Source organism: Phyllobates terribilis, unplaced genomic scaffold (genome assembly GCF_046119375.1).
Source record: "Phyllobates terribilis strain yellow unplaced genomic scaffold, ASM4611937v1 Scaffold_47__1_contigs__length_9908305, whole genome shotgun sequence".
Taxonomy (NCBI): domain Eukaryota; kingdom Metazoa; phylum Chordata; class Amphibia; order Anura; family Dendrobatidae; genus Phyllobates; species Phyllobates terribilis.
The window spans coordinates 7,161,001-7,188,989 of NW_027362807.1; the positions used below are offsets into that span (position 1 = coordinate 7,161,001).

General features: G+C 43.5%; 1 protein-coding gene and 1 pseudogene across 1 annotated transcript; one reads left to right on the plus strand and one right to left on the minus strand.

Moving 5' to 3' along the window:
* Positions 1-27,989, plus strand: part of LOC141191570 (uncharacterized) — a 773,803-nt pseudogene that overhangs the window by 502,022 nt on the left and 243,792 nt on the right.
* LOC141191552 (uncharacterized) lies at positions 11,011-27,960 on the minus strand. Its single transcript, XM_073661455.1, has 6 exons — positions 27,734-27,960; positions 27,425-27,604; positions 27,227-27,350; positions 27,050-27,147; positions 26,762-26,852; positions 11,011-16,501 (listed from the first exon to the last, which is right to left on the minus strand). The coding sequence occupies exons 1-6, from the start codon at positions 27,824-27,826 to the stop codon at positions 15,081-15,083; spliced, it is 2,007 nt and encodes a 668-aa protein (XP_073517556.1). The 5' UTR covers positions 27,827-27,960; the 3' UTR covers positions 11,011-15,080.

Sequence of the window (27,989 nt, forward strand, 5' to 3'; positions counted from 1 at the left end):
TTCAGGTCTGGTGACTGTGGAGGCCAGGTCATCTGGCGTAGCACCCCATCACTCTCCTTGGTCAAATAGCCCTTACACAGCCTGGAGGTGTGTTTGGGGTCATTGTCCTGTTGAAAAATAAATGATGGTCCAACTAAACACAAACCGGATGGAATAGCATGCCGCTGCAAGATGCTGTGGTTGCCATGCTGGTTCAGTATGCCTTCAATTTTGAATAAATCCCCAACAGTGTCACCAGCAAAGCACCCCCACACCATCACACCTCCTCCTCCATGCTTCACGGTGGGAACCAGGCATGTAGAGTCCATCCATTCACCTTTTCTGCGTCGCACAAAGACACGGTGGTTGGAACCAAAGATCTCAAATTTAGACTCAGCAGCCCAAAGCACAGATTTCCACTGGTCTAATGTCCATTCCTTGAGTTCTTTAGCCCAAACAAGTCTCTTCTGCTTGTTGCCTGTCCTTAGCAGTGGTTTCCTAGCAGCTATTTTACCATAAAGGCCTGCTGCACAATAACAGTTGTTGAAGTGATGTGTCTGCTGCTAGAACTCTGTGTGGCATTGACCTGATCTCTAATCTCAGCTGCTGTTAACCTGCGATTTCTGAGGCTGGTGACTCGGATAAACTTATCCACAGAAGCAGAGGTGACTCTTGGTCTTCCTTTACTGGGGCGGTCCTTATGTGAGCTAGTTTCTTTGCAGAGCTTGATGGTTTTTGGAACTGCACTTGGGGACACTTTCAAAGTTTTCCCAATTTTTCGCACTGACTGACCTTCATTTTTTAAAGTTTATACAGTAGGACTATCAGCTGTGTATCCACCAGACTTCTGCACAACACAACTGATGGTCCCAACCCTATTTATAAGGCAAGAAATCCCACTTATTAAACCTGACAGGGCACACCTGTGAAGTGAAAACCATTTCCGGTGACTACCTCTTGAAGCTCATCAAGAGAATGTCAAGAGTGTGCAAAGCAGTCATCAAAGCAAAAGGTGGCTACTTTGAAGAACCTAGAATATAAGACATATTTTCAGTTGTTTCACACTTTTTTTGTTAACTATATAATTCCACATGTGATAATTCATAGTTTTGATGCCTTCATAGTCATGAATATACAGAAAAATCTTTAAATGAGAAGGTGTGTCCAAACTTTTGGTCTGTACTGTATAACATATCAATTGCAATGGGATACGTCTGCATAGTGTCTGATGCAAAACCTGATCGTGAGGCTATAGGTATAGCAAGCATTTCTATCTGTATCAATGAAAAACAGATTGTAATGGAAATATTGAAAATCTTTTCTTCTCCCCTGTCATAGATATTAAGAAGTCTCTCTCAGACTCCACTTCCCTCCTCCCCTATAGTAATTGTCCATGGAAGAAGAGCTGACACTTTGGCCAGTGGCCTCTATGCAAATCAACACACATATGAGAAGGGCCTTGCAAGCAAATGCTGGCCCAAAAGCTGCTACGAAACCCAATTAACACAGGCTTGTGATAGATTTACAGCTAACTGAGAAGGTTTTATTCCCAGTGCTTCAAAGGAAATGTAACAAAGGCCTGCAGACGGCCCGAAGCCAATATGGAATATGGAATAACTAAAGTTCCATATGTCAAATAATAATGGGGCCTATATTTTGGGTGGCAGGGTCAGCTAAGGAACAATATGGATATTTAACAGTCACTGTAAGCCCCTCTGGGGAGCTGTGGCACAAAAGTAACAAAATAGCAGATGGCAGCTATACCATGTGTAGTCTTTGGAGAAAGGTAAAATCATAACAGAAAATATGGTATCACTTTTGGGCCTCTACGATCAATCCATGATAAGTTATTGCAAAAAACAGATATCTAATAAAAATATGAAGGCTGGAGACTAGCCCCCGTGATGTCATCACAGGGGGTATGTGGACAGGTCTCCCCTTAGGCATAAAAGAATCCACGGAGGATGGATCAGCACTTATGTTGGAAGTTACATATTTTGTGTAGCACGAGTCACATTCGCTGAACGGCATCGGAGTGCTTCCCTCCAACTACACTGAGTCGTCCCTGCGAACTGTATAGAGTAAGTTGAGAATTGGAAGACAACAGTAATGTGTTGCCTGACAAAGGTTTTCTATAGAGTGTGGTGTCCACTTTATGAGATGTTACTATCCCTGTCAGGAAAATATCCAGAAATGGAGTGGAAATCAAAGGTTCACTGACAGTGAATTTTAAATTTAAGGAATAAGAATTCAATTACAAAACAAATTGTGACACTAACTGGGGGTCACTTCTCCATACCAAAAGTACATCATCAACATATCTACCAAACCAAAAACTGTGCTCAAAAAATGGATTATCATCAGAAAAAATGTAAATTTCTTCCCACCACGACATGTACAGCATAGCCAAATATGGTGAGAATTTGGAGCAGATGGGGGCTCCAAGTACTTATAAATGATATTTAGAATCAAACATAAAATTGTTGTGGGACAACAAATATTTTATGTTATAATGAACCTTTTTAAACTCACAGAATATCCACTATATTTATTTAAATGGTGTTGAACGGCAATGACGGCCAATGTGTGAGGGATGGAGGAATACAGGTTGACAGAGATAATAGGGCGAATGGGGGGGGGGGGGGAGATACCCTTGTGTGTTTTGGGGAGCCCATAAAAAATGGCATAATCAGGTAACAGCCAGCGCTGAATTTTGTTATTAAATACTGACATATAAATGCCTTCCTCCAGAATAGTGGACAACATTGTTTTATACAAATTGGTAGGATTCATAGAGAGCACCGGAGCAGATTTCATATATCAACAGTTCTAATAGCACATACTCCGGGGGAACAAAACATTTTGTGTCCATAGAGAATAATGATCTCACACATTGTTCTTTCTTTGGTCTTGTAAAAGTTAATTATCCTGTAAGGGGTGGAAACAGACAGAAACACCTTAATATGCGTGAAGCCTTCTGGATCTGACGTGCAAATACTAAATACCCTTCGGGTAATGAATTTCCGCAATGACCTGTTTTACATCTATTGATGAAATTCATACCGGTTTATTCCCAGCAGACCATCTATATGGTGACATTCCAGGTTTTCTGAATTTATTTTTGTGTTTTTCCGGTTATTATTTGCCGGTGTACTTATTTGCCTTTCTGTATATTGTGCTATCATCGCTGATTCATCTTCGCAGAACGCACATAAATGATGCAAATATCTTATAGATTTTTCAGCAATGACTGAGTATTTCCATTGCAATGTTCTGCAGCTTATTTATCTTCCATTTCTCATATATTTATTCTCATCAGTTTTTTTCGCAATATAATTCAATGATTTGTTTTTCGTTGATACAGATAGAAATTCCCGCTACATCCACAGCTTCACGATTCAGTTCTGCATCAGATATTTGTTTTTGTCAGTTTTATTATAATGTAATTACCTGTTTTTCTTGATACAGATAGAAATGCTTGCTATACCTATAGCCTCACGATCAGGTTTTCCATCAGACTCTATGCAGACGTCTCCCATTGCCATTGATTTGTTATACATTCAGCTCTTGGATATCATGGATTTGTGCGCTCCATCTAATCTGATTCGCCATTACAATGCTCCACAGTAATCTGATTCGCCATTACAATGCTCCACAGTAATCTGATTCACCATTACAATGCTCCACAGTAATCTCACCAGTGTTCTGTACTTGTTCTCTTCTGTTTTACAATGATGCATCTATTTGCCTCCCGTTGATATGACAGATAATGCTCGGTATGCTCAGAGATTATTTGGTACGCTTTCATTATGAGGGGTCGGGAGGCAATACATTTCTGGATGGGCAACCTAGGCGGAGCGGATGTGTCCCGTGTGGTCGGTGTGTGGCATGCCCTAATGTAGAACGGAGTGATACGTTCTTCAAATCTGATGGAACTAGAACATTTACAATTAACAAATTCATCACATGTACAACTAAAAATGTAATATACTTCGCTACATGTCCATGTGGCCTGATTTATGTTGGCATGACAACTCGCCAGTTTAAGATACGAATATGTGAACATGTACTGGGGATTTTGGCTGCCGCCGACCACGCGGATACATCAACTCTTAAGACGATCCCGCGTCACTATAAAATCCATCATAACAGCGATGCCTCGCTCTTTCGGGTTAGGGGGATAGACTCCATTACACCAAATATACGGGGAGGCAAGATCGGACAGAAATTAGCCCAAATTGAATCTCGCTGGATCTGGACCCTAAATTCTGTACATCCACGAGGGTTGAATGAAAACATCAGCTATGCATTATTCCTTTGAATAATTGAAAGTGTCCATTAATTTACATTGAATTGTGCAACGCCTATATTATGTTCTATGCCATGAACCCTGCATTTGTATTTGTGTTGTTGTTTTTTATATTGTTTTTTATCTGTTTTTAATGTACTTTCTATGCTATCTAGGACCCCTTACTACCTACTCTTCCTGGCTGCGGTTTTACTTGCTTTCTCTTCTTCCTCTTTTGTGCCACGTTTATGGAGCCGTCCCGGTGTCTACTTGACGAGTGTGGCATATAATTGACTTTGTTCGTCCCGTCTCTGCACCACACAGATGGAGCCGTCCTGGTATATATTTTTTGATAAGTGATACATATAATTGGACATTACGTGGCTTGATGTATTCACTATGTGAAAAAACATTTAGATATCCATCTATATGTGTGCGGGTTGCAACATTGTATGCGATTGATGTATTTACATCTATGGGTTCATTTATTTATAATATTTAATATGCTTTCTTTCCTGTATCGAGGACGTATTTAATCTATGTACCTATTCATTATGCCTTTTAACACACATGTGTGTACACATTGTGGGATGTCCTGATGGAATCCCCTTGTGGTTGCTGGGTCGTGGCTCTAAATGCATATGTTTATACATGTTGTCACTATCTTTATTTTTTCATATCGTTTATTTTTTATTTTTTTATTTTGAATCTTTCATTTTTGAGTTGATATATATCTATTCTCCTTATTCTTCTTCTATTGTATATGTGGCCATGGAAAATCTAGTGTTTGTTATACTTCATTTTCCCCCTCCTCCCCCCCCCTTTTTTCTAATAAGCATATATACAGCCTGTACAATTGTTGGAATAATGACCCTGTACGCGTGCGTGCTGTGGCTCCTCGGCGCCTGCCGTCTCTCTGTATCTGTGGCGATGGTTCTTACCGGGTCACGTGTGGCCTGTAGCTATCGCCATGTGATGTGGATGCCGGCGCACGTCGTGGTATCCTTAGTAACGCACGCGTCACTTCCGGGTCACGTGGGGCCTTGTTTTCCGGTGGTGGCGTGATGCGGGCGCTGATAGCGTCTATGTAGCTATGACTACGCACACGCCCCTTCCGGCCCATGGGTCCTTCGGGTACTATTTAAATCAATTCAAACATACAAATCTCCACGCCCCCTGACGAAGGGAAATCCAAAACGCGCGTCGGGGCTGTTGCTCCACGTGTACAGCTGGTTAATGTGACGCTCCTGTGCCCTGTCATTTGTTCTCTGCAGCCCTTTCGTTTATTTCTTGGTATGTATAGACAGGACTATGATGGACTGCATATTTTTATTGAAATGACTATACATGCACTTATTTTGGCACTTTATTGGCTAGTGGTAGACTATGCACCCTCTAGTATGTGTACTGATTGTCAATACTTGTTTACATACATGTATCTTTCCAATTGTGGATTAGATGTTTAATGCTGTACCTAGTGGAGCAATCTTTTTCAAGGTTTGGAATGGCTATATTTATAATTACCCTAAATCATGCTTGTTACTATTTACAATAAAGTTTATTGAACTATTTTTCTAAATATTGGCTTATTGATCGTTTTCTTGCTTGTTTGTACTATTTTTACATGTGTCAGATCGATAAGAACAATATTTCTATTAACAATTTAGACATTGATATGCGTTTTCTCTGTTTATTGGACATTGTTATTGCGATGCTCTATATTGAAGCTATCATCCGTCTCATGTACAGTATACATGTTCCTGTCCCTCTATAATCAGTATATCCTCCCACCTGCCGTTGCTATAGTTGATGGCATTTGCGATGTTCTGACCCTGTGATCTCACACCTGTACACTTAATCCCAATGTTGTGTTCCTATATGGGATAATCCCCTGGCAGCTAACACTGGTGGTCTTCACACAAATGTCCTGCAATAAACAGTTTATATACAGAGGGGGATACGGATATGCATGAATAAGAGTATGAGGTCTAATTCTATCTTATTTTTCACCATCATGGTGTTTTACATTTCTGGCTTGTTGTGTGACGCTTGTGTAGCGCCCCGAGGGTTCGGCCGCTACAGGGGTATTGCACATCTGCCAGAGGTGTGATATCCCACTCCCAGGTAAGGATGGAGTATGGACCAGGGCTCAGTTAGCTGCATACAGCACACACACCCCATTTCCGAGGGACAGCTCAACGGTGCTCCCACTAGACAGAAGTGCAGGCACGACCGACTATGTCCCTGTCTGGAGTGGGGAGGGGGGTGGAACACTCAGTGCTGTAGGGGCAGATAGGGGTTGGTTCCTGAGCGTAGATAGGAGCTCATTGGTTGCTGGTCACCTGGGCTCATGGCTAGAGGGAGGTATAAAAGGTGGGCACCATCTTAGATCTAGGTTCTGTCCAGAGAGGAGAAGACAGGGAGTAGAGGCTCTGTAGGAGCTCTACTCCAGGAGGGCCTAGTGAGAGGCCGAGGAGGAGGTGAAGGGGAGCTGTGGTGCCACCTGAGCCCAGCTCCACGAGAAGGGAGGATAAGAAGGAACAGGAAAGACGGAGGAGAGACAGAGAAACAGAAGGGCTCAGGAACAAGAAGGTGGAAGGGACCCTAAGAACGCACGAGAATCCAGGGTGAAGGGTCAGGCAGATTAAGGGTACCGGATCCCAAGTTGGTGGAGGAGAAACTACCCTCAGCCAAAGACCGGTCGTCGTGATCATTTATTGGTGCGACACCTCATCAAACCTGCTAGGAAGGCACCATATAGGACAGCAGAGGACGGGGCCCACGTTTAACCGCACAAGTCCGCGGCAGCTGGACAAAAGTGGGTCACTGGTGAGGCAGGCCAGAGAAAGGGCAAAAGGGGGTCCTGAGCCATACTCCTGAACTGCCTGGGAGTTGACCGAGCCCCACACCTGGTGGACGCAGCACGGCTCGGGCAGTCACTACCTGTACAGAAGTGACCTGGAGTACCTGAACTGTGAGTAAAAGACATTGGACTGCAGTACGTTGTCTGTGTGCTCTTTCGCTCCTCCAGCACTACCGGTACTGGGACTCTAATCACCATCACTCCCACCATCCACTACACTGCCCTGGGGCCGCACTCTTCCCGTGGGGAGTCACACCATCCCATCTGCACACGTCATCAGCCCCAGCGGACTGCCTTGCAGCGGCGGTTCCTAATAACCGCAATCCACGGGTGGCGTAGTCGGACATAATCATCAGCACATAACGGACTACCACTGGCCTGACCACCCTGAGCCGCGGGACCGGGCCGCCACTACTACTCCCAGCGTCTCCCTATCGCCCGGTTCCGTGTGCCCCACGGCCCAGGGGGCGAGTCACTTGCAATGATCATCTAGTCTGTATTTGATCTAGTTGCCTTCAATGTGAACTGTGGCTGGGATTTTCTTCACACCTTTTGCATGTCTAATTGATTTCTCATTTCGTGTCATGTGACTCCAGTGTGCTTGTATATATATGACTTCATTGTCCTTTTCTCATCTGCTATGACTAATGGCGCAACCCTAGTGCCATAAACGCATAAGAATTTTACATTTTTGTTTTTTTTTAAATGATCCAATACATTTTTTTCATATTTTACCTGTTGGAGTGCTGATTTTCTCCTTTTCGTTTTCTTCATATGTCTGTGCTCACCAGCGGGACCGGCACCCTTCAGTGGACTATCTTCACCCTGTTTGGATTCAGCGTTGCAGCTCCCTAACCCTCCCTCCTGTTTCTTCACAATATTTTAACACGTATCCTAGGCCTCAGTGTTCCCCATACAAACTTGCTGTTAGAATTGTTGAGACGGGAGAAAAAGGTCTGAGGAACGCAGACCGGAACGGACTGAAATATATAAAGAAGATCTGGTAAAATGTCCATTTTGATCACATTAATACGACCAAACCAGCACAAGGGTTTCAAGTTATAATTCATTCGATTTTGAACCATTTGTTCAAGGATGGGGGATATAATTTAAAAGATACAGATCATCCAAGTTCCCCAGAATTTGTATACCCAGGTACTTAATTGTGTCTTTCTGCCACTTAAAGGGGAAGTTAGAAATTAGTTATTGTGTCAGTTCAGGGTTAAAAGTTATGTTCATGGCTTCTGTTTTAGAGTAGTTGACTTTAAAATTGCTTACATGGCCGAGTTATTCAAATTCCTTTATTATAGAGGGAAATGAGATCATTGGGTTTGAAACATAGAGCAACAAGTCATCTGCGTACAGAGCTAGTTTATAGTGATGTGAGCCTATAGTAACTCCACTAATATCTGGATTTGTGTGTAATGCTACCGCTAAATATTCCATCACCAATGTGTATAGGAGAGGTGATAAGGGACACTCTTGTCTCGTCCCCTTTTTAATAGAAAATGTGTCATATAGAAGGCCGTTTACCCTATCGCTTTAGTGTCAGTGTAGAGGGAGAGAATTTTAGATAACAAGAAAGAGTCCATCCTAATTTGTGGTAGGGTGCTCTTCAAGAAAGTCCAATGCACTGTGTCGAACGCTTTTTTAGTGTAGGCAGAAACAAGGAACATTGGGTGCCCGTTTTTTTGCATGTCAAATTAACCCCTTCGCAACCCTGGGTTTTTCCGCTTTTGCCTTGTTGTTTTTTGCTCCCCTTGTTCCCAGAGCCATAGCGTTTTTATTTGTTGGCCAATATGGCCATGTGAGGGCTTATTTTTTGTGGGACGAGTTGTACTTTTGAACGACATTACTGGTTTTACCATGTCGTGTACCGGAAAGCAGGAAAAAAATTCCAAGTGCGTTGAAATTGCAAAAAAAGTGCAATACCTCATATGTTTTTTTTTTTAATTTCTTTACGACGTTCACTGAATGCTAAAACTGACCTGCCATTATTATTCTCCAGGTCATTACAAGTTTGTAGATACCAAACATGTATAGGTTCTTTTTTATTTAAGTGGTGGAAAAAATTCCAAAGTTTGCTAAAAAACAAAATGGCGCCATTTTCCAAGACCCGTAGCTTCTCCATTTTTCGGGATCTGGGGCCAGGTGAGGGCTTATTTTTTGCGTGCTGAGCTGAAGTTTTTATTGATACCATTTTGGGGTAGATCTGATGTTTTGATCGCCCGTTATTGTATTTTATTGCAATGCTGCGGCGACCAAAAAACATAATTCTGGCGGTTAGAATTCCTTTTCTCGTTACGCCGTTTACCGATCGGATTAATAATTTTTTTATATTGATAGATCGGGCGATTCTGAAAGCGGTGATACCAAATATGTGTATGTGGGTTGTTTTTTTTTAATATTTTATTTTGAATGGGGCAAAAGGGGGGTGATTTCAACTTTTATATTATTTTAATATTTTTAAAAACATTTTTTTTTTCACTTTTTGCTTCCTTCTATAGAAGCAGCAACTGTCTGATCATCTCTGCTACATAGAGGTGATGAGCAGATCACCTCTATGTAGCAGAAATGCTCCTGTGCTATGAGCGTCGACCAGTAGGTGGCGCTCATAGCGATCAGCACATGACAACCACTGGGGTCTGCTGCAAACCCAGGGTTGTCATGCCCACCCATCAGTGACCCACGACCACGTGACGGGGTCACCGATGGGCGGGGTAAGTGACACGCTTCCGGCGCGGTGATGTTAAATGCCGCTGTCAGAGATTGACAGCAGCAATTAGCATGTTAAAAGCCGTAGGTGGAGCGCGATTCCATCCGCGGCTGTTGGGGGCACATGTCAGCTGTATAAATCAGCTGACATGTGCCCGGTTCAGTGCAGGCTCAGCGCCGGAGCCCTCACTGTACCAGGGGGTGACAGCCTGGTGCGTACTAATACGCCACAGGCTGTAAAGTGGTTAACAACAATGTTTTATTTTTATTATCACGAGCTTCTCTACTCTTAATGAAGCCAACCTGATCGTTGCTAACAATTGAGGGTAGATAGTGGGAGAGCCGTGTTGTAATCACTTTAGAGAATATTTTGACGTCTACATTATTTAATGATATTGGATGAATATTAGGGCAGGTATTTGGTTCTTTTCCAGGCTTTGATGAAACCATTATATGAGCCTTAAGTGATTGGGGGCAAAAGGGGAGTCTTCTGAGATATTATTGAACACTTTGGCTAAAAATGGTAATAACTGGGGGGGAAAACATCTTATAAAATCTATTATTGAATCCATCTGCCCCAGGGCTCTTCCCGATAGGGATTTATTGGCCTCTCCTGTCTCTTGTTCAGTGAAAGCTTTGTCTAGTATCTCCTGCTCAGGGGTCTGTAAGGAAGGAAAGTCAGTGTCCATAATATATTTGTCAATTTTTGTTTCAAGAATATTAGGTGGCATGTCGTGGTATTGTCCATGAATATTATATAGTGAACTATTAAACAGCAACTAAATGCTTCCGCTATGTCAGTGGGGTTATGAATTTCTGGCCCGGGTGCCCCTTTTATTTTGGATACGTATGTCCTTTACACGTGTGGATGTAACCTCCTTGCCAATGAGCAACCACATTTATCTGCAAATTCGTACGAGTACCTTCACATGTGATCTTGGCATTTTGTGTACGTTTGATCTAGTAAAGACCTTCCCTCCTTTCGTTTTTCAATCAGATCGATTTTATGGAAAAAAAAATAAAAGAATTACCAATATTTTTTTTTTTTTATACAAACATTGTGAGAACAACAATAAAGAGAAAGAAAAACCAGTAAACAATACAAAAAACGGTTTACAATGATATGAATCCCAATATCGCTCTATAGTACAATGTTTTGGAACAGTAATTTGTACATAAATATCTGAATACTTCCCGACTGCTTATGTTTTTCCCTATTGAGACATCAAAAGAAAAAGGATATATCTAAGAAGGGGCAATTGTGTGGACTGAGACAATTATTATTTGCTGACACCTTGGGTATAAGGATATAAATTCCTGGTTTACTGTAAGGAAATGGACAAACGATCCAGTATAGTATTTCTGTGAAGGTTCTTTGAAGCAATACCTGGGGTATTTAACCATTGCTCCCATATGTGTATGGATTTCTTGAGAGCGTTCCTTTAATATAAGATCCACTTTCCAAGCATAGAGTGTTATTTATCCTGGATTTTAGTTCTGTTATCGTTGGGGGAGAATTGTCTATCCAATGTAGTGCCAACAACTTTCTGGCTGGGAATAATATTCTTGAGCTATCTACTGCCATATGGAGTCTGGGTCTACGTCCTCTGCCAGAATTCCTAGGATTCGGATTTTAGGTTTCAACTGAAGTTGTATCCCAAATACAGATCGTACAAGAGCCATCACCACGTTCCATTAGTCGCCAATATTTACACATTTCCACGTCATATGTATCAAGTGGGCGCGTCCTTTTGACCACATATAGGAGATGTGTCATCCATTTGTATTTCAATTTTAAATAAAATACTTGGGGATCTATATACCCTATGAATGAGAAGAATTCGGGACAATCTTTGTAACTCTGACAATGAAACTTTCGGTGTCTAATCCAGTATTTCCCCCATTGCTCCTCAGATAAGGGACCCACATCCCCCTCCCATGTCTTAACTATCAAAGGATATTTATCCAAATGTAGGGCCAGTAACTGCCTATAAATAAGGGATATTAGACCTTTTGTATCCATCGATGTAGTAATGGTATCTATTGGGTGATGTCAATTTATGTTTATTCTAGTTGTGTAGTATATGCAATATGTATTTGCAGATATTGATAAAACACCCTATGTGGAAGGTTAAAACCTGCCTTTATTTGTTCAAACATCTTGAATAATCCATCCCTCAAGAGTTGTGACACCAAATATATACCCATATCCTCTCACTCACTAACATTTTTTTTTCTGTAGCTCTGGTAAGTTATAGCTGTGCCATAAAGGAGTATAGTTTGTGTACTTTTCAATCCCCAGAATATTTTTACCCCTATCCCACGCCTTATATATTAACTTTACTGTACAACATTTTAGAGATGTAGGTTGCCATGTAGGCAAGTGACGGCTAATTAAGAAAAGGACTATATGGCTATTCATATTGTGTAAAGGAGAATAATAGGTATAATCCTTTACGTCTGGATGTAGTATCCTCCATACATCAACCGGTTGAGACCAAAGCACAATTAGCAAAGCTTTTGTTTGTGTTTTAGATTGGTGACTCCAGCCCAGGGACGCGTCTAAAGAAGGATCCAAGAAAAAATTAAAGTCACCTCCAATGATGATAAGGTCCTCCGCAAAATATTTTAGTTTGTTTAAGTAATGACGGCATGTCTTAATTTGGTCACAATTAGGGAGATACAAGTTTTGGAGTAGATGGAGATCTTAAACACATACCTCCTCTTCGTGTCAGACAGTGTTTCTACAATAGTATGCAGCAGTGATCTGTGGCGGCCGATACTCAGCACCTTAGACTTCGAAACAGCATTTTTCTGGGACGCCAAGATGAATAATATCTATTAGTAATCTGAGGTACAGTATATGATCACCTCTAAAGTGTGACTCCTGAAGAAAGAGAAAATGTACGTGCTGTTTATGCCTATGATAAAACACTTGAGCTCCTTTCTCTGGAACATTAAGTCCTCTGACATTCAATGAACAAGTTTTGAGTTGTGCCATATTATATGAAAAAAAGGGGGAATGGAAGAGAGAAAGGTAAAGAGAAAAGAGGAAGTATAGACGGTAGATAGTAACGTCTACCTCTCAGTGTCTAAGAAGTATAGATTATGAATATATCGAAACAGTAGGAAATTGCGAAACAAGCAGATCCCAATGCAAGTCCCTAACTGGGGGTTGTCTTTACAGGCGTAAGTCAAACTTTCAGTTCTAGGGTTCCTATTAGGTGGAACCATGGAATATAAAGCAAGTAATGTAATACAGCCCGATATTACAGTAGTATCATGTGAACTCAACTTATATCCTGGTCTAAGATCTTATATGAACTTAGACATTCTATATAGTGGAAGAGTGGCACCTAATGCTCTATTTAGATATATCTAATTATATGCTTAAAGAAATAAGTAAGCATCTGCAAACTGTCTATCATCAGGGAAGACAAGATTCATTTCAGGAGCTCATATGATTGGCAGGTTCCTTTCCCATCTGGCTGCATCACCATCAAGTTCCTGATCCATTGAACGCCTTCTGCGACGTGCTGGAACTCTCTGTGGCAATGGTGGAGCAGGTGGCCAGTCAGATATATGGAATGTCCAGGGCATCACAAACAGGTCTCATGTTGCTTGGATCTTTGAAAATATACAGCTGGAATGGGTACCCCCAGGAGTACATCAGGCCATTTTCCCGGATGGCATTAAGTAGTGGTTGCAATACCCTTCTTTTAGCAAGTGTCATTCAGGATATATATGTGAGCAACTATATGCGTTTTCCATTGAAATCACCAGGACCCAACTCCTCTGCTTTCCTCACAATGGCCTCTTTTACATTGAAAAAAATATGCGACAGATAATGTCCCTTGGACACTCAGGATCTGGGCCATGATTGCCTATTGTACGGTGCACCTTTTAAATCTCCACCTCCTTATCAATAGGATCACCAAGGATATTAGTGAATAATGATCGCAGTGTTGGCATAATCACTTGTGCATTGATGCTTTCAGGTATACCCCTTATCCAGATATTATTGCCATTTTCTTGATCATCAACCATATTAAACAGATGGTTTATTTACTGGCTGTGAAGATCCAGTGTTAGTTTCTGAGCATTATGATGGCGTCTAACTTGAACGTCGTCATCCTCTAATCTCTGTACCTTGTCAGTAAGCTGTGACAGGATAGAAGTGAGGGGACGTATTTCAGTATTGTATGTGGTCTCCAGCCTCTGAATATATTGCTCCATATCTTCTTTAGTAGGGATAGACGCAATCTGATATACAAATAAGTTATGTTGTTCCCCATATCAGAATAACCTGTGGCTGGGAGGTAAATGTCCCTGTGAAGCAAGCACTGCTCAGTATGTGGACTTTGGTGAGAGTACAGGGAGATTTGTGGAGCTGTTTTCTTGTGAGGCCTACATTAAGAAAGAAGTTAGTGCAGGACTTACAGCCTGGAGCTGTCTGGCATCATGAGGGTTAAGACTGCTTCTTTTACCACGTTGAAGTGAGGCAGTAATAGCTCCGGAGCAGGAAGATAAGACCTTCCATAAGAAACGCTGCATACCAGACATGCTGACGGAGGTGGAGGACCTCAGATTAACCTCTGATTTCTTATTTCTTTCCCATATCGAAAGTCATGTTTGAGGCTGTAAATTGCTTATAATTCACCCAGTAGCACGGTATGAAGAGAGTGCTTTCAGTGTGTGTGTTCTCTTGGTGCTATGTCCAGGCCATGTCCTTCCTGTTGATGTACAATACGTCTGAAGGTGGCGTTGATTGGCAGCAGGATTGTGTGATGTAACAATCTTGTGTGATGTAACATCCTTACGGAAACGCGAGTTGTGACACCAATGGAACGGCACCAGAACAGGAAGTGTGTATGAGTGTTTTTATTTTAACAAGGCCAAACATGAGGAATTAGAAGGAGTTGTCCTAGTAGTGGACAACCCCTTTATGAAGATACAATTTTCGGTTAAAAATGAAAAAGGCTTCTCCTCTGTGTGACTTCTCTGAAGTTTGTTAAGAATTGATTTCCGTGCAAAACATTTCCCACATTAAGAACATGAAAATGGCTTCTCGTCTGTGTGAGTACTTTGGTGACTAAGAAGTGATGATTTCTTCACAAAACATTTCCCACATTCTGAACAGGAAAAAGGCTTCTCCCCTGTGTGATTTCTCTGGTGTATAACCAAATCTGATTTCCGGCTAAAACATTTCCCACATTCTGAACAGCAAAAAGGCTTTTACCCTGTGTGAGTTCTCTGGTGCTCAACCAAAACTGATTTCTCGATAAAACATTTCCCACATTCTGAACAGGAAAAAGGTTTCTCCCCTGTGTGAGTTCTCTGGTGCTTAAGAAAACCTGATTTCCAGCCAAAACATTTTCCACATTCTGAACAGAAAAAAGGCTTCTCCCCTGTGTGAGTTCTCTGGTGCTCAACCAAATCTATTTTCCGGCTTAAACATTTTCCACATTCTGAACAGGAAAAAGGCATCTCCCCTGTGTGAATTCTCTGGTGCTTAACCAAATCTGATTTCCGGCTAAAACACTTTCCACATTCTGAACAGGAAAAAGGCTTCTCCCCTGTGTGAGTTCTCTGATGTCTGATACAACATGATTTCGCTGTAAAACATTTCCCACATTCTGAACATGAAAAAGGCTTCTCCCCTGTGTGATATCTCTGATGTTTGATAAAACTTGATTTCAATCTAAAACATTTCCCACATTCTGAACAGGAAAAAGGCTTCTCCCCTGTGTGAGTTCTCTGGTGATTAACCAAATCTGATTTCCGGCTAAAACATTTTCCACATTCTGAACAGGAAAAAGGCTTCTCCCCTGTGTGAGTACTGTTATGCTCAACCAAATTTGATTTCCGGCTAAAACATTTTCCACATTCTGAACAGAAAAAAGGCTTCTCCCCTGTGTGAGTACTGTTATGCTCAACCAAATATGATTTCCGGCTAAAACATTTTCCACATTCTGAACAGGAAAAAGGCTTCTCCCCTGTGTGAGTACTGTTATGCTCAACCAAATATGATTTCCGGCTAAAACATTTTCCACATTCTGAACAGGAAAAAGGCTTCTCCCCTGTGTGAGTTCTTTGGTGCTTAACAAAATTTGATTTATCGTTAAAACACTTCCCACATTCTGAACATGAATAAGGCTTCTCTCCTGTGTGAGTTCTCTGATATTTGATTAAACTTGATTTCTCTGTAAAACAATTTCCACTTTCTGAACAAGAAAATGGCTTCTCTCCTGTGTGACTTCGCTGGTGATTAAAAAGATCTGATTTCTGGTTAAACAATTTCCCACACTTGAAACAAAAAAATCTATTCTCTGCTGTGTGAATGCTTTGATGTTTAAGAAAAGACTTTTCGAGGGAAAAACTATTTCCATATTCTGAAAGTGAAAATGGCTTCTTTGCTTTAGGAGCAATTTGTTTTTTAATGCTTATTTTGTGACTTTGATTTTCCTTGGTAATCAGCAATGAATCAGAAGACAGGACCTGTTTCAAAGGATCAGATGACAGATCTTTGCTGTGAAGGGATGATGGTATATCTGGAGTAATGGCATTCACTTCAATTGTATCTTGTTTGATCTCAAGATCATCTGATTTAAAAATTGAAGATGTCAGCTGTCCCTCTGATCTCCTGGTACAGTCATCTGCCAAGAATAAAACCAATTATTATTTATGAATAACATATCCTTAAAATTTATATTGTTGAATATTTCTACTTAAACTCTCTGCAAAAATGTACTTTATATAAAAGTATCATTATTTACCAAGAAAACATATCACAGAAAAAAAATCTGCCTTACCAACACCAAATCAGATAACAAATGCATTAGCATTTTAGTGTTGGTTGGGTGTACTGGGGTGTCTGTCCATGTGGGGTGCACTTATATAGTGCTGGGCAGCCCTCCTGATCTAATAGTATGGGCATCATCACTATCCTAAGCCAGACACTGTGCATCAAACCTACCTGTGTGACTGGCGTCCTATTCAAGCTTCATCTATGTGCATCTTTAATACTAGGCAGCCACCCCCTCCATGAATTGGTAGGTTTGTGAATGGTTGCTCCATCAGTATTTTGCACCTGCGCTGCCCCCACCTTTATCATGGGGGTCTGTGGCATCCTGCTACTGCATTTGTTATATGATTTGGTGTTGGTAAGGCTGTATCTTTTTCTGTGATTTTTTTTACATTTTGCCCTATGTTAGCCGTCATTATTCACCAAGACAATAACAGTTCACAGTCTAATAGAAAACCTCATAGGATGGAGCAGTAGAGCGTGGTGTTCAACTGTTTGTTCATTCTGCCTCCAAATATGGAATAAAAAGCCACCAAACAATGTTATGTAGGTGAAATAATATCAATAAAAACTTCTACTCATCTCACAAAAAAACAAGTCCCCACTCAGGTCCATCATCTGTCAGTGGAAAAACAGAGGCTTCCACATTATTAGTGGCTCAAAGGCTTTTGAAAAGCAACATGGTTTCCATAAACCAATCCAGCAATATCCACTCTCCCAAAGTCAGATCCCCCCCTCACTTCTGAGCCTTGCAGTGCGCCCAAACCACATAGCATCCATGTATTTAGCATTACTATAGTGAGAAGAACCCACTTAATTTACGGTGTTTGTCTCCTGGAGCACAATCTGGGCACTATGTGTTGGGTAATGAAATTATATATTTGTAATTTTCCATCATCCACCGCGTGCTAATTTCCGGAAAGTGCCTGTGGAGTCAAAATAGTCACTACTCCTATAGATTACTTCACTGAGGGTTATAATTTCCAAAATGGGGTCACTTTATGGGGATTTCTACTGCTCTGGTTTTCTGCAATTTGGTCACATTAGGGCTTCTGCAAATGGTGGGTCCCATCTCCTCTGGGATCTGCTCCTGCGATGTCTGCTTCTGTCACCAGGTGCCGCCTTATTCATCCTGCAGGTGGCGCTGGTGATGGAGGAGACGTCAGAACCAGAAGCTCTGGACGGCGCAGGCTCTGTCCAGCCACTAAGATTAGGGTGCCTGGTACCTGTAGTACTATCCAGTCTGGCAGTATGGGTGTGTGCTGTCCAGCTGGAGTAATCTGCTCCCTACTTCAGCCATTTGGAAAGCACCGCACCCTACTAAAGCTGGAAGCATATTGCCGGAAGCTGCCAGATACAGCCTTGTTCTCCTCTGGTTCAGTCCTCTGTGCTCAGCTCCCGGCTTGTGTATTTGTTTCCTGTTGTGACCTCGGCCCGTTTTCTGACTACTTTTGTGTGATTTTGTATTTTCTCTGACCTCCATGTTCTGAATCGGCTATCTGACTATTCTTCTTCCCATCTCACACCACAAAACATTAGGTAACACTGTGGCCCAAGCCTAGGGGTCTCTGTCTAAGTCCAAATCCATGTAGAGGGGTTAAAGGGTGATGAGCAAGGCAAACCCTGGGATCTGGAAAATGGAGTAGATAGCGCCAAGCCTGTTTGTGGTAGCCATATGTTGAGCTGCCAGGTGACAGTGAACAGTGTCCCCAATACATTGTGTCTGCAAACTATCCCAGCAAAATCTGCATTCAAATAGCTAAATGTCGCTCCTTCCCTTCTTAACCTGCCATGTGCCCACACAGTAGTGTACAACCGTATATCGGGTATTGTCGGATTCAAGAGAAGTTGGAATATAATTTGTAAGGTCCATTTGTTTCCTATTATCCTTTGTGAAGAATCTCAAAGTTATCACCATATAAAGTGACACGCGTCAGATTTGAAAAATGGGCTCAGATAGGAACACAAAACTGGCTGCAGGAAGAGGTTAAATCAGAGTATTTTGGGCACTAACTACTATAGTCAAAACTATGAGTATAGACAATAACATCTACTGAAATGATCAATCTCAACAGTCTCCATCAGTAAGTAGTGAGTAACTAGTGGTGAAACCTCTCTGGGGTAATTGGAGTATGGTGCTCGGTGTCTCTTGGCTAGGCATGAGCGAACATTTCAATGTTCGGTTCTGAAAAGTTAGCAGAACAAATTGATATTCGCAGAATTTATTAGTCGAATATTCGTCAAACATTTCCGAATCCCATAGGAGTCAATGGGGGGACCAAAAAAATGCAAAGGGAACGCCTAGAAACGGGACCAAAAGCTGCCAAAACACATCAAATTAGGGAAGTGCCATCAATTGACCCAGAGTACAAGTACTGTAATTATTATTACTGTGGCAGCGAAATTTATTCAGTTGCGCTTTACATGTCAAAAGGGGTCACCGACTGGTACAACAGGAGAGAGGACCATGCCTGCGAGGGCGCACAGTCACGGACATGGTTTGTGGATCCACTGTGCCAGGGACCCCGGAGAGCCTGGAGGGGCGTGACTAAGCGAGCACCGGACTGTTCACTAGAGCCTCTGATGGTGAGGTTAGACTTGGCTCCCGGTGAACGCCAGGTGCCACTCCAGGACAGACCAACGGACGCTCAGCAGCTGGACCCAGTAGAACAGACTAGATGGCGGTGCAGGCAGAGTCTGTAGCAGGAGTGCAGCAGGCAGAGTCTGTAGCGGGAGTGCAGCAGGCAGAGTCTGTAGCGGGAGTGCAGCAGGCAGAGTCTGTAGCGGGAGTGCAGCAGGCAGAGTCTGTAGCGGGAGTGCAGCAGGCAGAGTCTGTAGCGGGAGTGCAGCAGGCAGAGTCTGTAGCGGGAGTGCAGCAGGCAGAGTCTGTAGCGGGAGTGCAGCAGGCAGAGTCTGTAGCGGGAGTGCAGCAGGCAGAGTCTGTAGCGGGAGTGCAGCAGGTAGAGTCTGTAGCGGGAGTGCAGCAGGCAGAGTCTGTAGCGGGAGAGCAGCAGGCAGAGTCTGTAGCGGGAGAGCAGCAGGCAGAGTCTGTAGCGGGAGTGCAGCAGGCAGAGTCTGTAGCGGGAGTGCAGCAGGCAGAGTCTGTAGCGGGAGTGCAGCAGGCAGAGTCTGTAGCGGGAGTGCAGCAGGCAGAGTCTGTAGCGGGAGTGCAGCAGGCAGAGTCTGTAGCGGGAGTGCTGCAGGCAGAGTCTGTATCGGGAGTGCAGCAGGCAGAGTCTGTATCGGGAGTGCAGCAGGCAGAGTCTGTATGGGGAGTGCAGCAGGCAGAGTCTGTATGGGGAGTGCAGCAGGCAGAGTCTGTATCGGGAGTGCAGCAGGCAGAGTCTGTATCGGGAGTGCAGCAGGCAGAGTCTGTATCGGGAGTGCTGCAGGCAGAGTCTGTATCGGGAGTGCTGCAGGCAGAGTCTGTATCGGGAGTGCTGCAGGCAGAGTCTGTATCGGGAGTGCAGCAGGCAGAGTCTGTATCGGGAGTGCAGCAGGCAGAGTCTGTAGCGGGAGAGCAGCAGGCAGAGTCTGTATCAGGAGTGCAGCAGGCAGAGTCTGTATCAGGAGTGCAGCAAGGACTGGTACACAACCTTACACAACTTAGACTGCAGAACAGGAAGGTTCCACTACAGCCAACCCAATAGATGGAGACCCAATTAGGATTCCCCACATTTAAAAAAATTAGTGGCAGACGTCAGCAAAGTGGCATCAATTTCACTACAGTAGAAATAGTGTAAATAAGACCCACACCTCTTCCAGTACAGCCAACCCAGAAGATGGGGACCTAAGCAGGAGTGTTCACATTGCCTTAAATGAGGGCCTAACACCACCGAAGTGGCACCAATGTCATCAGACTACAAGTAGTTTAACGCAGACCCATACCTGTCCCACTACAGCCAACGCAAGAGATGCAGATTCAATCGGAAGTGTTTACATTTAAAAAAATAGGGCCTAAGATCACCCTTTCCGTGGCCAACAGATTGGAGAATGTGGAGTTCAACCTCTTCGCTTTGTCGTGTGTGGGATGAAACAGTCTTTTACGTGACTACAACAGCGGGATTGAGGGCTGGCTGCAGTACTGAGAAAGGGCAGAGTATGGTGAAACGGACAAACCGATAGACCGTGAGTGAGGTGCATGTGGATATGTTACGGTGGATTAAGAAACGTGTGGTGTGCTCAGAGAAACAAACACAGCAGGCATGTCCGCTTCACTTACAGCTGACAGGCTGTCACTCAGCCTAACTGCAGTGGGTATACAGCTTGTTCTGTCGGACACCTGCGTGACAACTTGGCACGGTAACAGAGGAGGAGGAAGAAGCAGCAGAGGTGTTTGATGGGGCGGCTGATGGTTGCTTTTTGAAAATCTATTTTAAGTTTATTATGTTTGCGTACCCGTTTGGGGAGAACAATATCTGCACCAAATGCTCAATTTCACTACATTCACTCCATAACTATAGAAATGCATGGAGACCAAAACCGCTTCCACTACAGTCAACCCAATGGATGGAGAACCATTCAGGATTCCCCATATTTCCAAAAATTAGCGGCCCACATCTCATCCAGTACAAACAACCCAAGAGATGGAGACTTAACCAGGAGTGTTCACATTGCCCTAAATGAGGGCCTAACACCACCGAAGTGGCATCAATTTCACTAGAGTATAAGTATTGCAAAGGAGGCCAAAACTAGTTCCTCTACAGCCAACCCAATAGATGGAGACCCAATCATGATTCTCCATATTTCAAAAAAATTTGTGGCAGACACTAGCAACGTCTAATCAATTTCACTACAGTAGAAATAGTGTAAATAAAACCCACACCTCTTCCAGTACAGCCAACCCAGTAGATGGAGACCTAACCAGGAGTGTTCACATTGCCCTAAATGAGGGCCTAACATCACCGAAGTGGCATCAATGTCATCACGAGCTTGTGCAAAAAATGTGTGAAAGGACTCCCAGAAATTGCTTCTGCCACTTACTCAGCTGCTGTTGCTAATGTTTTGGCGTTGACGAGCTGACGTGCCGGAGGTTGAAAGACTACAGCTGCGACGCACACTGTGTGCCTCACTGTTATCTTGGGGAAAACCTCTATTAAAGGTTGCTTAAAAGCTTGTTTCGATACTCCAACATAAGCGGGTCCCTTTTCAGGGCGGGAAGCATCTGGCAAAATTGACTCAGATCCACGTTATAACAGAGTGGCAACCCAGTAGTCAGCATTATTTCGAATCCTAGCTATACAGGGATCATGTTGCAGATAGTGCATCAAGAAGGCACTTATATGTCGGGCTCTTCCAGGAGGTCCAAAGCCAGGCTGTATTGTGGGCTGCGTAACACTGATGCTTGTTTCCTAAGTCCCCTCCAGCCAACCACGTTCAAACAAGAGGGGATGATTATCCTCTTCATCCTCTGACAGTTGCTCGCCCATCACCTCTTCCTCCTCCATTAGTTCTTCGGCTCTTGCACCTTCACTAACAGTTTGCCTGGTATCACCAAACCCCCTCGATCGCTGTAATCCAGCGTCACTTGGCATAAGCCTGTGTGACGACAGTCTGGAAATTTGAGACATTGGTATCCCTTCCGCATCCTCCTCTTGTTCTGGGGCCAGGACCTCCTGCTGCAGGTTATTCAAAGTTTGCTCCATCATGTATATGTCCGGAATAGTGATGTTGATGATGGCATCGTCAGTGCTAACCAGTTTAGTAGCCATTTCAAAACCGTGCAGAATGTGCAGAGGTCCCTAATCTGTTCCCACTCCACAAACGTGATATGCTCCAAGTCCGTACTGTGTTGCCCCAAGCTATACGTCATGACATACTGCGCCAGAGCTCGTTGCTGCTGGCACAGTTGCTGCAACATGTGCAGAGTGGAATTCCACTGCGTCGGCCATCGAAGATCAACCTGTTAACTGGCACGGACAAAGACCTCTGTATCGATGCAAGTCGATGACATGAGGGGTGCGAACGTCGGAAGTGAGCACACAGCTTCCGTACTTTGTGAAGCAGCTCATCCAGGCCAGGATAGTGGCGGAGAAATCGCTGTACCACCAGGTTGAGGACGTGAGCCGATCTTGCCTAGGCCTAGGGCCAATAACAGGTTCGCACCGTTATCGCACACGGCCTTCCCTGGTTCTAGGTTCAGCGGAGACAGCCATTGCTCAAACTGAGCCTGGAGAGCTGCCCACAACTCTTCACCTGTATGATTGAGATCTCCAAAGCATATTAATTTGAAGGCTGCCTGATTATGGAGAGCCCTGACTGCGCAGTACGGAGGTGGTGTGTATTCGCTCCGCACCTTGGAACGCGGTGTCTTGTTAAGGCAGAGGTTGAGTGCGCAGGTGGAGGCCCTAGAGGAGGTGGAGGATGCAAAAGCAGTGGAGGAAGTGGGAAATACAGAGGTTTCTCCTGCAAGCCTTGGGGATTCCAAGATTTGTGGAGCAGCTCCTTCCCCGCCTGCCCCCACAGCCACCAGAGTCACCCAGTGCCTAGTCAGCGAGATGTAAAGCCCTTGGCCTTGCTTACTCATCCAGGTGTCTGAGGTGAAATGCACCCTGGCACACATAGATTTAGACAAGGAACGGGTGATGTTGTCTGCGACATGCTGGTATAGCGCAGGCACAGCTTTCTTAGAGAAGTAATGGCGACTGGGCAACTGGTACTGGGGGACTGCGACGGCCATCATTTTTCAGAAACCGTCTGTATCTACCAGGCGGAAAGGCAGCATTTACGTGGTCAACAGATTGGAGATGGTGGTGTTCAACCTCTTAGCTTTGTCATGCGTAGAATAAAACAATCTTTTACGTGACCACAACTGTGGGACCGAGGGCTGGCTAAGGTGCTGAGAGAGCGGAGTATGGTGAACCAGAAAAACTGGTGGAGTGTGAGTGAGGTGCAGATGTTACGGTGGATTTAGAAACATGCGGTGTGTTCGTTGAAACGAACACAGCAGGTGTGTCCGCTTCCATTACAGCTGAAGGGCTGTCACTCAGCCTGACTGAAGCGGGTAAAGAACCAGAGTTTCTGCGATGGGAGACCTGCGTGACAATACTTGGCACGGTAACAGAGAAGGAGGAAGAAGCAGCGGATGCGTTTGCTGGGGCAGATGATGGTTGTTGAGGTGCGCTGTTCCGCATTTCAGCGCAGTAAGATTCGCAGGGTAAAGAATGTTGTTTGAGCATGTGAACGTTCATGCATGTAGTAGTCAAATTTACTGAGTTTTTTATCGCAAAGTTTGCAAAAAACGTGAGTTGGCTCATCCTTTTGCAGTGACCAAAAAGGCCCATACTAGGCAACCCTTGCTGCCACTGCGAGCTGCAGACCCATGACAGCTGCTGGCCACAGCCACGGTTGTGGCTAAGGATGCAGTGCTCCTCGTGCTTGCATCACTCCATGTCTGCGCCGTAGGGCGAAATATAACCTCCTCGTCATCCTACTCCACCTCCTCAGATGAGCTACTCGGCTGCGTGACTATGGGTTCACACCAAGTAGGATCTTCAACCTCGTCATCATCCAATGTGTTATCCCATTCCTCGCCCTCAGAGTGACCCCTCTCCTCTTGTTGCCCTGACAGCACAGTACAGTCCGCATGAGCCTCAGGTATCCGAGTCTCATCGGGATCACCTCCCTCCCCTGCGGTTAACGTCTGGTGACGAGGGTCAGGAATCTGCTCGGACCCTACTTCATCCTGCCCCGAATTCAAGCTAAAAAAATTTTGGGCATCGCTGCAGATGCTTTCCTCCTCTTTACTCTGTGACTGTTTGGAGTACACTTCTTATGTCCATGGTGTAGAATGGGTGACGAGTTCTACAGACTCGCCCATCTGTCATTTGCTACAGTCAGTTGGGCAGTTGTGACGTGGTGCTTTCACTAACATTACCACATACCCCACGTACACCTTTAATACCAAGCCTATTCTCCCTTCCACCACGCCCTCTCTTTTTCCCACTCATGTTGATCAGATTCAATGGTAGAAGCACGCAATTAACTAAAGAAAAATACGTTTTTTCCTGTGCAATAACACAGCACCCACCTGAATTTCAGCGACACTAAATGACAAGGTAAGATATGGCCTGCCGTATAAGGTTACTAACAGACAAAAGAAATTTGTTAGTGTGCATAAGGCCGATAAAACCTACAAGATATTCTCCAAACAATTTCAAACTGAGATGTCCCCTACTGTATTACTTTAGGAACAGAAGAATTATTTTTTTGAATGTGGATGAGGCCAGTATGACATAGAATATATGCTCCAAAATATTTAAAACTCAGATCTAGCCAGCTGTATCACTTTACTCAGAGCAAAAAATATTTTTGGGTTACACTGCATAAGCTCTGCGTCCAGCTGACTTTGAAAGCCACTGACGTAGTAGCTGACTTATAGCACGGTATGACTTTTGGCACAGGAAAAAATATTTTTTTGACTGGGCGCAGCAAGAGGAAAAATTTATTTTTTTACTCAGATACTATTTTAGTGGAGTTGAACTTGAGTTGGTTTCAGACACTAAAAAAAAACTTTAGTGCACACAGCTTTCAATATCACAATAGCAACAGAAAAAACAGATTTTGTGCTCTGCAATAAGAAGAATCGCAGACTCTGCAGAGCACAATTTCAACCCCACTAAATGAAAAGGTGCACTGCGCTTGCTTGATCACATTAGCAATTGCAAAAAAAGATTCAAGGTATACTGAGCCATGGAGCTCTATACCAGCGGTGCACAGCACTATTGTATGGCATGGGCCCTTTGTTTCTGTCAGAATCTCAGTACTTGCACAAGAACACCAAAAATGTGCTGCACCAGCGGTTGCAGAGGTACACAGGCCAGGAATTATCTACACTATCTGACTACGATACAAGCGCCCATCTACCTAGCTAATATCTCTCATTACACAGGAGAACACTGAGCTGCGTCTGTCTCCAGCAGTGACATGGATATAATGGCGCTGAGGGAACATGGCCGCTTTTTATATTGAGAGGACATGTGATTTCTGCAGCCAATTGCAGAAGCCCTTATGTCTGGGCAGTGTAGATGCTTCCTGCGCTATGATTGGCTGGCCGCGCTTTCCTCAGTTAAAGTTACCGCCCACAGGAAAAAACAAAAAACAGTGCGCTGCTGATCTGACCTGTTCTAAGCTCTCCACAGCCCCCACACTCACCTGGCACATGTCATCGCCCATCATACACTTGCACTATGCTAACAAAGCGCCGTGGTAGCCCTGTATTCGCGGTCCAGCGCAAATTCATCTAACTTTTTTGATTTTAAGAAAATTTGCTCGCCTTTGCGATCTTGAATCCGAATGTGCCATATTCATGCCGAATTTGAAACTTTCGAACATTCGCCGAACAAATTCGCTCAACACTACTCTTGGCAATCTGAACTATCATAAGGGACAATATTTTCTGTCAGATGAGTTTCAAGAAAAAATATTACACATTCAAAGACAACTTTTTATAATAGTGCAGAGATGAGGTGTCTTAAATTTAGCTGAGAGATATATATCGTGGCACAGGTGTAATGTTTGTTTTTTTGTTTAGTTTATCACAATCTGGTTTGAATTTAGTTGGTTTTAAAAGAAATTTAAAACTCAGGATAAAGGGAAACTCTGCTGTTATTGTACAGAAATTCACACTTGGCCCTCAACATTTAATGCTGTAGATCATAAAGGTGAAGTTTGGCCAGAAAGACTGGACCTGGTCTTGTAGGGACCATATGAGGACATTCAGCAGCACAGAAGGGAGAGAAGGTAGATTCATCCAATAAGATATCAGGGATCTAGGAAGCCAACAGCATCATTACCCTCCGCTTTCTCTTACAGGACCATCATAATATTTTTCTTCAAGTGATTTTCTGGCTTTGTGGTTTACAGATCTGGGCAGGTAACGTCTCCTAATCACAGGGAATATGTGGAAAATCCAGGTTGTAACTTCTATGGAAAAGGGTTTCAATGCCCAAAATCATTTGAACAGTTTTGGGTGGAAGAGAATGTTGTGGTCTAGAGGCAAAATGGTGATCACACGATTGTGATACGGCCGGACTACACCAGCGATAAAGCAGCCACAGCCGGTGACTGAGAAGAATCTCTGACTTCTCTGCATTTAGTGGTCACTACTCACCTGGGTAGTCATATGTAGGAATCTCCTCTTTACACCGCTCATCACCCCTTACATATGCCTCTATAGTATTAATATGGGTCAGATCTTCACCCTGAAACAAATATCGTAAAAGTCACAAACAGATGAGAAGTCCCATCTATGATCAGCTCTAATCCTGCCATCTCCACCGTTCTCATTACACTAGTATAAAACATATAATACTGGTGGATAAAACAAGACTGAGCACAAGACCTTCACAGCCGTCTACACATCATAGGGGAGATCTCATGACACCTTCTCTCCATCTACCTGATGATCCTGAGGAACATTGGGATCTTCTTGTTTACAGTCCTGTGGAAGAAGAGGATGGGGACATCTCTCTGGTGTGGTCCTCTTACTGGATAGATCTGGAAGAAACACATGCAGGGACTGAATTCATTCTTAACATACAGATAATTATAGGCTGTGTGTATTTAGTCCTATTACCTGGTGATGTGAGGGGCTGGGGAACCTCCATCATGACGTCCTTGTACAGATCTTTGTGTCCTTCTAAATACTCCCACTCCTCCATGGAGAAATAGACAGCGACATCCTGACACCTTATAGGAACCTGACACATACAATGATACAGTCATCCCCCCGATCCCTTCATAGCGTTACTGTATAATGTCCCAGCAGTGTCACCTCTCCAGTCAGCAGCTCAATCATTTTGTAGGTGAGTTCTAGGATCTTCTGGTCATTGATGTCCTCATGTATCAGGGGGTGAGATGGAGGCCCTGTGATTGAGCTCAGGAGTCTTTCCCATCCCTCAGACACATGGTCCTGACAGCGCTCACTAGAGGTCTTCTTCACTACTGTGTAATCCTGGTTATGGAGAGACACATTAATAAATCTCCCTCCAGACATTTCCAAAGTCCTCACCTCTCCAGTTCTGTTCATCTTTTATTCCCATAGATAAGAATGGTGTAATGTGACGTCATCAGAATCTCTCACCTCTCCAGTAAGCCGGAAGAGGATCTCTAGGGTGAGGTGTAATATCCTCTCTGCCATCTTGTCTCTATCCATATCCGTCTTTGATGGGTCCATAAGGAAAATTCTCTTAAATAGAAGATCTTCACTGAGAGGATCTGATATTGTGTAATAATACAATTACTGGAGATAATAAGGGGAAACATATGAGATATATTATTTTACAGTATTTAGTTTTCTGCTTTACATCTAGTAATAAAACCTATATATTTTAGGCCAC